The 11078-nt window shown below is 41.4% G+C and overlaps 1 protein-coding gene across 1 annotated transcript; it reads left to right on the forward strand.

Annotated features, from left to right (window-relative positions):
• The first annotated feature begins 2751 nt into the window (after window positions 1-2751).
• Window positions 2752-10811, forward strand: odad3 (outer dynein arm docking complex subunit 3). Its single transcript, XM_084378423.1, has 13 exons — window positions 2752-2927; window positions 3877-3998; window positions 4123-4188; window positions 4388-4579; window positions 4679-4780; window positions 5124-5249; window positions 5637-5759; window positions 6030-6179; window positions 6278-6438; window positions 6539-6695; window positions 6807-6956; window positions 9657-9744; window positions 9829-10811. Exons 1-13 carry the CDS (start codon window positions 2849-2851, stop codon window positions 9948-9950), a joined length of 1638 nt encoding a protein of 545 aa, XP_084234549.1. The 5' UTR covers window positions 2752-2848; the 3' UTR covers window positions 9951-10811.
• The last annotated feature ends 267 nt before the right edge of the window (window positions 10812-11078 follow it).

Consider the following 11078-nt stretch of genomic DNA (forward strand, 5'->3'; position numbering starts at 1 on the left):
GAGGCAGTGTCCAGGGGTGCTACCACAACTCACCTTCAGCGCAGCACAGCAAACCTCACAGCAAAATGGTGCAGTCAATAGTGCATACCTGTGTGTTTACTCACATACAAAGCGACGGGACCTCACCACGGGTGCCTAGCCTCCCAACAATATGGTAGTCTTATGGTAGTCTGGTGCTTAGGAAAATAACTACACAAACAAGTAATCAAATCAGAATCAGAATCCCTCTATTTGTCCTGGAAACTGGGAAATTTCTGTGTCACAGCAGCCAAAGGACAATTCAACAATAGTAAAACATAAACAATAATAAAAAGGTAACACATAGAAATAGACTAATTTACATACAATATAAACAGTGTAATTATAAACAGTGTGGCAGTGTATTGTTAATAAATAAATATGGGTATACAAAATTGTCCAGTTAGTGCAAACCAAAATGAGAAATGGGTTATGTGTAGAGTTTTTATTGCACAGTGCACAGTGAGGTCTACTGGGAGCAGTGCTGGGTGTACAGTCTAACAGCAGCAGGAAGGAAGGACCTGTGATACCTCTCCTTCACACACTTGGGGTGTATCAGTCTATTGCTGAAGGAGCTGCCCAGTGCGGTGATAGTGTCCTGCAGGGGGTGGGACTCCTTCACCAGCAGCGATGACAGCTTATCCACCATCCTACTCTCTCCCACCACCTGCACTGGGCCAAGAGGGCATCCAGGATGGAGCTGGCCTTCTTGATACGTTTATCAAGTCTCTTCCCACCCACTGCCGAGATGCTGCTGCTGCAGCAGACTACTCCATAGAAAATGGCTGGTGCCACCACAGAGTCATAGACAGTTGTCAGGAGTGCCCCCTGCACCCCAAATGACCTGAGCTTCCTCAGCAGATGGAGTCTGCTCTGACCTTTCATATGTGGCTACAGTGTGATCAGTCCAGTCCAGTTTATTGTTCAGGTGAACTCCCAGGTAAGATGTCACCATCTCAATGTCCGTTCCCTGGATGTTCACCTGTGTGCAGGGTTGTCTGTGCCTGCGGAAATCCACCACCAGTTCTTTGGTCTTCCCAGCGTTGAGCTGGAGGTGGTTCCGCTGGCACCAGTCCACGAAGTCCTTAATAAGTTCTCATAGGCTCTGGCGTCCCCGTCCCTGATGAGGCCGACGATAGCAGAGTCGTCAGAGAACTCTTGTAGATGGCTGTGGGGTGATTGTTGGGAGAAGTCTGCAGTGTACAGGCTGAACAGGAAAGGGGCCAGGACTGTTCCCTGTTGGGCCCCCGTACTGCAGACATATAAGCAAGGTAACAAAAAAACAAAGTAAAGGTAACCCAGTTGGTTTTAACAAATTCAACCTTAAATATAACTAAGGAAAATTGACCTAAACAAAGTAAAACAATAGTTCAAACTACAACACTAATATAACTAAACTAAACTAGAGGCAAAACACAAAACTAAAGGCAAAACATCAGTGTTATTGTGCAGGTGAACCTGAGAAAAGGTGAACCACTCGTTCACAGGACCTAAACACAGAAAGCTCTCTGGTAAGAGGCGAACAGGGATTCCTCACATGGACAGCTGGGACACCAAACACTGCCAGCCACAGCAGAGACAGAGAGCCGGGAGCAGAGGCAGAACAATGGCACACAAGTGCCTTATAGACCTTTTTCACAGCAGCCATTTTGACATTAAGCAGCAGGGTAAACACAGGTGTTACCAATGACACTAATTAAGATTCTGTTCCATTCAGGTCAAACAGAGTCAAGGTGCTGCCAATGTGCATGTTGGCTCACTAGAAAGTCACTAATGAAACCTGAGTTTACCCTCTATTTCATGTCAATATGGCTGCTGTGAAAAAGGTCTTGGCCATGATTAGGGAATTTGTTGGGGAAGGAGTTGATTCAAGGCTGCAAAAGGAAAGAATTTGGGATGCAGTCTATTACTGTAATGTGAAAATACCTGGATCGAGGACCAAGTTTGTCTGTATGATATTATTCCTCCCTCCCTTAGGTTTCTCATCAAAGGTGATTTTATTACAGAAGGAATGTGGAAGCGTGAGTTACAGATGATAACTGTAGAGAATTTAAGCATCGGTTTGCCTTAAAAATTATTATTATTTTTTTATTGTACTTTTCTCCCTTTTTGTCACTTTTTTGTGATTATCCTGTCATGCAGTTCACATGGAAGCTAGAAGGGTCCAGTATAGTAAAGCTTTCTAGAGTAAAGCTATGCTTTATCAGTCTAACTTAGCATATTGCACTGTTCAAAATGAATTCACCAAAGCAGGGTTACTGAACTGCAGGCAATTAAAAGCTCAGTATGATATCAAAGCCTTAGGAGATCACAAATGACCCAAGTGGTTTAACTTGGATTAGCAGTCTTTATTTTTTAATACCTTTTTTGTTAAAACTCTCCACTGAATTTAAAACATATCCATGAATATTGTGAGTTTGTTAACGTTTTGCATTGCCTTTCATTTTTTTCTGAGCTAATAAAAGTTTGTGTTGCCATATCAGTGTTCAAAGGAGAAAACAGGACACTGCTTTTTAGGTATATTTGGGTACAATGACATGTGTATTATTGCTTCTACCGATGTTGCCCCTCTTAAGAGGAAATTGTTTGATAAGACTGACATTGTTTTAATTTGGCTGAGTGGTATTTGTAAAAGAAGGAAATCCTTTATAGCTAAGAATAAGACCCTGAGTTGCTGCTGTTTCATCCGGGTTACTCAGAAACCTGCAGCCTCGCTTTGGGGTAGCTGTACAGGTTGCTAGGCAACAAGTGTCCGTTTGGGTCAAGCTAACCTGACGAAGGGAGCAGATAGGAGCCTCTGCTAACTGTGTAAAACACGAACAAAACAAACATGTCGTTCAGTTCCAGCTCGATTAAACCTCCGCTACATGAGCAGATAACGGAGATGCAGCGTAAAATTCAACTACTGGGTAAGTTTGTTTAAAAGTAGTCTGGCCGTTGATTTCAGTTCATGCTCAAGGAAGTGTGCTTTGCTGCACTTAGCTAGTTAGTTCGTATATTCAGGCTACCGTTACTGTAGTGGTTCTGTCAGTGTGCCTGTTTGTCAGTGTTGGAATGTACATTTGTAGGTACATTTATTTAAGTACTATACATTTGAGTTACTTACACTTGACTTGAGTATTTTTTATTTCGTGAAACTTTATACTTCTACTTCACTACATCTTAGACAAATGTAGCGGAGTAAAAGTGCAATTGTATGCTTCTGACAGCTTCAGTTACTCTTCAGATGAGCTTTTCCTCCCCTTCCTGTCCTGTGACAACCATGTATCTCCAGATGTGTTGATGTTGAACGTTTGTGATAAACTGAAGAGTAAAATGTTCCTTCATACGCTGAGAACATTCTCCTCTTTCTTCAGCTAAATACACTCTTTAAAAACCTTCTTGGATAAGATGGAAAATGCATCATCTCAAAGCTGAACATAATCGTATACAATATGATGCACTTCTATAGATTAAACTAGCAAACAGTAAATAAAGTAGTGAAAATGAGCTCAACATTACAGCAGTACATGGAGCAGTGATATTGATAGGAAAACACAGACAGGGACATTTTACTACAACGACAATACTTGCTGTTGATACTTTTAAGGAGCCTATATTAAGTAAAACCTGTACCATAGTTTTAAAGCAGCAGTTAACATGGTCAAAATGCATGACACCAGATTAAACCTTTTCATTTCATAGACAATAATCTTGAATATTTTAATGATATATTGACTGGCAAACAAGAAATGTCCCTGTTATCCGACAGAAAAAACATTTATTATTATTATTATTATTATCAGCCGTATTATTAGTGAATAATGAGACGCTTTTGCCATGTATTTCATTAGTATAACCCTTAAATGTGTCCACCAGAGAGAGAAAGAGCAGCCTTCCATGAGAATTCCCAGGCCACCATCCAGAAGAACAAAGACACAATCCAGCAGCTGAGGCAGGAGAACAAGAGGCTGTACAGAGAACAGGCTGAAGCTAATGCTGTGAGTCCCCATGAAATACAGGCAACTTTCTGTGCTGTGTTGGGTTGGTTTTTTTGTCCTCACTTGAACAGTCATACCTGACTTTCTTTTACAATCTTGTTCCCTTTGGTGTCACGCCTCCCAGGGCAATGAAACGGCCTTTCATGACAAAGGCTTGGAGAAGGATGCCTACCGCAACATGTCAGGGAAGGTGAGAGGATGGTGCCTAAATACTGTGTGTTATTAAGGTTCACAGTTAACAATTAATGTAATATTGATGGACTTTTTTTCCCCCAAATGTCCCCCACACTTTCTCAGTCCAGTTTCAAACCATTTAAATTACATAAATAAAAGGACTACTTGTCTCTCTTGTGTCACACACCCTTTCCCTGTCATTACCCTTCTTTCAGGCAGCCCTGATGAAGCTAGAACAGAGTGTGCTGTCTAAGAAGAAGCGTCTCAATGCCCTAAAACACACCACCCAGACCAAACAGCGCCGCCTGGAAGAGCTGAAGATGGAATACCAGAGGATGAAACCAGAGGGCAGCGGTGGAGCACAGTCTGCTGATGCTCACACCTTGAAAAAAGAGGAAAATGCCACTGTAGTTACCTCTCAAACTCTTCTAGAATTTGTCTTTTTTTTTGGTATAGTGTTCAATAGCACACGTTGACACATTCTGTAAACAATGTGTGTGTCTCAGGAACTGCGGGCGCTGGAGAACAGGCTGGAGAAGACCCAGTTTAAGTGCGAGGAGGCTAAGAAAATCATGATTAACTATCATAAAGTCAAAAGTCACCTGCAGGTTAGTCCAGCATACACATTGTGTGCCTCAAAAAAAAATGTCTGCACTCATCCTACTGGACATGTTGCAGGAGTATTGGTGACACCACCCCCGGAATGATTTCTGACTAAAAATGCACTGATTGGTGCTGATTTGTGAGTTTTAGAGATTATTTTGCAATGTATCTGGCTCTTTTTATTTGTATGAATTAAAAAATATGAAAGAAAGAGAGACATGTGGTCCAGGTCAAAGTGTTGCAATAGTCCTCATAAAATCGTATCCTTTTTGAAACTCTTGCAGCAGCTCTCTCAGTTTATATCCACATTTCCTGTCCTTCTTCTTTCTATCTCTTGCTTTTCTTCAGGAGGAGAGTCTGACCTACGAGGGCCAGTTGGACAGTTTGGAGGCAGAAATCCTGAAGGCCAGACAGGAGCGCCACAACATGCAGGCCATGTACAACGACGCCCAGCTCTCTAAAGAAGATGCTAAGGTGAACCGCACCTCCTCCACTTTGAGCTCACGACATGCATGTCTCTTGTGAAAGCGTCAGAAGGATGATTCACTCACCGCTGCTGCTATCACTAATGATGCAAGATAAATGAGTCACAAGTAAAGCAGCTACAACGACTTTTAGGTGTTTATTCACCTGTGTTCTTTTCATTTTGATGCATACAACTTGCAAGTACAGATTCAGATACAATGTGCGAACAACATTTTTCTCTGTCTTTTTCTCTCTTCAAAATAAATGTACAGGTGAATATCGTGATGGCATACAGTCATCACAAATTCACTGTGTTGTCTCACTGTGTTATCTCCCTTGTTTCCTATCTTTCCTCCCTCCATTTCCATCACTCCTTCCCTCTCTTCTTCCTGCCAGACTGAGTTACAGCAACTGGAGGAACTGCTGTACAAGGAGCGCAAGGAGAGAGAGCGCAATATAGCCATCCTCAGGAGAGAGGTTGAGGAGCGCAAGGCCCAGGCTGAAAAAGCTGATAGAAGGGTGAGAAACACATGGTGGTGTATGCACAATTTAGGGATATTATTGTAATGTATGCTTTTATTTTGATGTTGTTCCCTCTCTTGATCGACTACTTTCTTACTAGCCGTGTGCCCTTAAACATGCAAATGACATGAGGAAACATGACCATTATCGGGCCTACGACTATCAGTCCAAAAGCAGCCAATCACATTTTCGGTGCAAATATAGTTTACTTCAAAACAGAGAAGTTCTGTAGAGTACCTTGAATAACATGTTTTGCATCGTTCTCAGGCTCAGAGAACAGCTATGCAGCCAGATGAGCTGAGCAGTGAGGCCCAGCGCAGCACCTCCAGGATGGCAGGTGAAGAGGAGAAAGCCATCTCTACTTTCGAGGAGGCCTTCAGACGCATCAAGGACGCCACGGGAGTCACAGATATACAGGAAAGAGGAGAAGTCGCTGCACACACACTGTACTTGTGATGTTTGTGTGGTTACTATTGGTGTTTACGTGTAGGTTTTGATTCATTTGTTGCGTGTAGGAGATAGTGGAGCGCTTTACTTCGCAGAAAGACTGGCACCAACATCTGGAGAAGCTGAGGGGGGAGAACGAGAAGGTGCTAGAGGAGCTAAAGGAGCAGAAGGAGCTCCTGAGCCAACAGCTCCAGGATATGAAATATTCGGGGGAAGCTAAACTATCCAGGTGAGACACTCAGACAACAGAAGGGTCGTATATGCAGCTGAGTAATGCTTTGTTATGTAATGTTGATGAAGCTTCTACTCTTTCTCTGTGGTCTTATCAGTGACAGACAGATGCTGGAGGAGTGTGAGCAGCAACTGCAGGCTCAGCAGCAGAGATGTGACGCTGCTAAAGAGCGCTACGATTGTCTTGTTAAAGCCCTCAGTACTGTCCGAGCCGGGGTGGAGCACCTTGCCGACAAACTTCAACACATCACACTGGTAAATACAACCTCAACCATCATGATTTGTCCAACTGTATTACAATTGACATTAATTATTCTTAATTGGTGTCAATCTTCTTTCTCTCAAAATTCTCCCATTTCTCTCCAGAGTGAGGACACAGCGGCTGAGGTGTCTCCAGACTCCGATGATTACTTGCTGGAGCTGATGACTCAGTGCGAGCTGAAGTTGCAGACACTGCACGAGGAACTGCAGGGAAAGGATCTGACGGCTCTTATGAAAGAGATGGAGGAGGAGGAGGTGAGTGGAAGCTCCACAACACTCATCCAGCATCGCAGCGGGTTGAAGCACAGGTTGGGGTTTTGGATAGACTTTGCAGAGGTAGTCCTCGTAAACTGACTCAGAAGGCTTGTCTCCAGGTTTAGTGACTCCAACACGCTTCGGCATCAAGCCTTCATCAGGGAGTCAAAAAGATCTCATGGAACAAAAGGCCCTTTTACAGTAGTATTCCACCAATAGGAAGCTCACACTTCAGACCCTCCCAAGACCACAACACCATGTCTAAGTGTGAGTTTCCTATTGATGGAATACTTCTATAGAATGGCTTTTTGTTTTAAGGTCTAATTAATTGTATAAAAAGAGAGTGCTTGGGGGGGTTTATTGTCATTTTTATGTCTACATACATCCTTAGCGCCTCTAACAAACTCGATTAAAGTGCTCCTACCCTTACATTCTTTGATCATTAAAAAAATTGTTTGTGTAATTTCAAAAGAAAAATTAAATAAGTAATAGTTGCCTCTGTCAGGGAGCCTTGATCTTTCAATGATAAAAGCAGTTCTGGCAAAGGGCATGTTGGGTCTCTTGCCACAAATGAACACAGCATGGCAGAGCATGTAGGTAAGTATGCCGCTGTGCTGGCATAACTTATCTGAATGGAAAGGCAGCCATTAAAGCCACCTGAAGTATTTGTTCGTGATAACTATATATATTTGAATATTTTTATTGGATTTTCACACACACACAGTATGAAAACATTCAACAACTTCAATGCTTTGCACACACATATCAATAAAAGTTATAAAAATAATAAAAGTAAATAAAATAAAATCGAATTAAAATAATGCTACTAATAATAAATAAATGAATAAATACAATTACAAAAATAGCTGCATAAATAATGCAAAATAGCTACATAAATTAAAAATCACAGGGCCGTTGTAATTATATACTCAACAGGGAGTTTCTCAACATACAGTAGAAATGTTTTTCTGAACTTTCTTTCCGAGCCTTGAGTTATATATCTTCGTTGATCCACCTTGAGATGAGCCACCATGTCCATCACCCATCACTTATGAGAAGGGGGTACTGTCTTTTTCCATTTAAGCAGGATACTCTGCCGTGCCAGAAGTGTAGTGAAGGCCACTGCTGTGGCATGGGTGGCTGAAATCCTGTAGTCCAGTGGCACCACACCAAATAAGGCTGTGACAGGGTTCGGTTGAATTTTTATTTCCCACACTGCAGTGATGGTGTTAAAACCCCCTCCCAAAAGTCTTTCAGTCTTGGGCCAGTCCAAAACATATGGCTAAGGGTGCCTTAGCCTGGAAACAGTTTGGCAAGCCTGCTATTTGATAGGTGGAGTCTGTGTAGTACTTTAAATTGGAGGAGTCCATGCCTGATACAAGTAGATGAGTTATGCACCCAGCCAACTGCCCTCCTCCATTCTGTTACAGAAAGACCCAAGCCTAGTTCTGCCTCCCACTGCTGTTTAATATGGTCCGAAGAGGGGGTTGCTGCCCCCTGCATCAGTGTGTGATTACTAACGCTCGCAGCACCTTCTGTTTGAGGACATCAGATATCAGAGTGTACCATAGGAAACACATAACACTCTGTAGGCCATTTACCAATGACATTGACTGTTTTATTCTCAGATCCATTTTTAGAAGGCATAATCTTTGGGATTGATGTACATCTGAGGTGATAATTTCAAAATCAGTGCAGCTTTGTTTGCTTGACTGGGACTAAACTGCTCAGCTGTCCTGGCCACACAACTGGCAGCTCGACCATAAAGAAGTCTAAGAGAATTGGACCAGCTCATCATCATACCTGTTACATGAGGACACAGACAGAAACATCACTGTAGGACTCAATATTATCATTAATCATATACCATAACAGGTGAACACCATTAAGCCTAAGTAAATGACCATTATAATAATTTAAACTTGATAAATCTAAAGTTAGTGGTTTGTGTTATATATCTCAAGATACATACATTCAGTTCAGTTCAGTTTTGTACAAACAACTTTCAAGTTTTTGTTTCCAAAGTGTCCTAATGCTAACGGTGTGTTCACATGCTCCTCAGGTGGTCCTGTTTCCTGAGTTAGGAAATGTAAGTCTTAATGTGGAAACAACATGGACGCTACAAAGAGAACATCTAATCTAGGTCACTCTACTTGGACACGGTTACAACCTAATACCATATTACAAATTACATACGGGCAAAAAATGATGAATTAGTTAAAATGTTCTTACCATCAACTTAACATTTACTTTTATCCACCATGTTTCTGCACATCAACGTTAACAAGTGGCCTATAAAAAATCTTTGCCAACTGTCTGAGCTGTTGTTCCGTCTTATGGGAGCTTCTTATATGAATTTTCCCAACAGGGAACAAATTCTTCAGATTATATTGACACCACATGAATGTACAGTCATTTTATTTTCTCATGAATAATTAGAATAAGATAAACACATGAAAAACAAAATAACACTGGCATTAAAGATTGACAAAGAATATTATTTATTGGTTGTGTAAGATTTCAGAATCACATTTTGATTGATTGTCAGCATGAAAAGTCAAAGTCAGAGATAAAGTCAGATTTCCAAGTAACAAGGGAAATTTGAGGATGAATATTAAATATTGAAAATCGACATTGGCAAAAATAGAAACTAATCTTTTACCGGTGTTTTACGACGTGTCTTTTTGCTTCTCTGAGCAGTTCTTTGTCAGGATTGAGGGGAAACTGCCGGCTTCCAACACCCGTGTCAAGCTGCCCGAGGACCAAAGACCAGACTCCTTCAATGACGGTGAGCTGGGAGCCAAACACACACTAATACAAGCACACAGTCTAAATCTGTCGTTGTCTCATACTGTCACTGTTTGTGTCTCAGAGGAGGAGAGTGAAGAGGACGAAGGTGACATCATCTCACGGGACGCACTGAAGCGTCAGTCTCAGCTCATCATCGACTCCAAGTCCAAGAAGAAGCACAGGAAGAAGAAGGGCAAGTTCTGATCCGACAGCCTCCACAGTGTCAAGACTTCAAGAAAATTAAATGATCTGAAATAAAATCTGATTGAAGTGTAGAAGGAGCTAACTGTAAGAACCTATATTGACCATCCAAGTTTACCCTTTGCTATTTTATCCATTTAATTCACAAATTTCTACAAAGAATCTCAAGTTTGAAAATATATTTTTAGACATGTTAAAAGATGTTGTTGAATATTTAGGACTAGACGTATTTGTGCTTTTACTGGTTAATTGTTGTATAAGTGAGTTTGTTTTGACAACAGTAATGTTCTCTGTCAGGTGTCACTGTTGCACCAACACTTGTTTCGCCGCCTCTTTTTTCACAGTTCAGATTCCACCCTCTGCCTCATGTGAAACCAATAGAAACAATCAAACTCACACTTTACCATCAATTTTATTCTTTTTCCTTTTTCTTTTTTCCACCATAAATGACTTTATAAGGACAAAACAGGTGCCTTGTCCCCGAAGGGTCTCTGTCATTGTTCTGTTGATTGAAACCTGTCCTTTATGAATGTAATGGGGTTTTATCTTACACGTGATGCACTGCAGGCTGCAGTTCACTGAAAGCCAATACTTCTGACGACCTGACCTTTATTTAATGGGTGAATCACATCAACACTACATCATCCCAGTAAAAGATGTGATACAGAGCTGCATGTGTGAAGCCTAACCCAACACCTGAACTATCTGTGCTATGCTCAGCATCTCAAAAATGGTGTCTGTTTGCTCAAATGCTTTGTGGGTAATGGAGCCAGCTCTTGAATGTAAGGTGGATTGTCTTGTTTTGTGCCCTGGTTTGTGTAAAACAATAAATCTTCAGACAAACTGTCAGAGTTTTAACCTCAACCATGTTTTCTGTCTCATACATCTTACTGCAGCTGCTGTGATGAAATAACCAGACAGACAACTTTTGGTTGCCTGATCTGTCTATTGAACGTGTGTTTGTTTGTGCGTGCATGCTCAGTAAATTCCCAAGAAGGTTAAAATAACAGCAGTTATGTCATTAAAAGTATTGATGTTCAAGTGTTGGTTCTGTCCTGTCAGAGTCTGATGTGTCCATTGCTGTCTAAAATCCACATTTTGTGTTTTTAGCTTGAGTCAATATAGAGGCAG

Source organism: Pagrus pagrus (genome assembly GCF_965226575.1).
Source record: "Pagrus pagrus genome assembly, chromosome: 16".
Lineage (NCBI taxonomy): Eukaryota > Metazoa > Chordata > Actinopteri > Spariformes > Sparidae > Pagrus > Pagrus pagrus.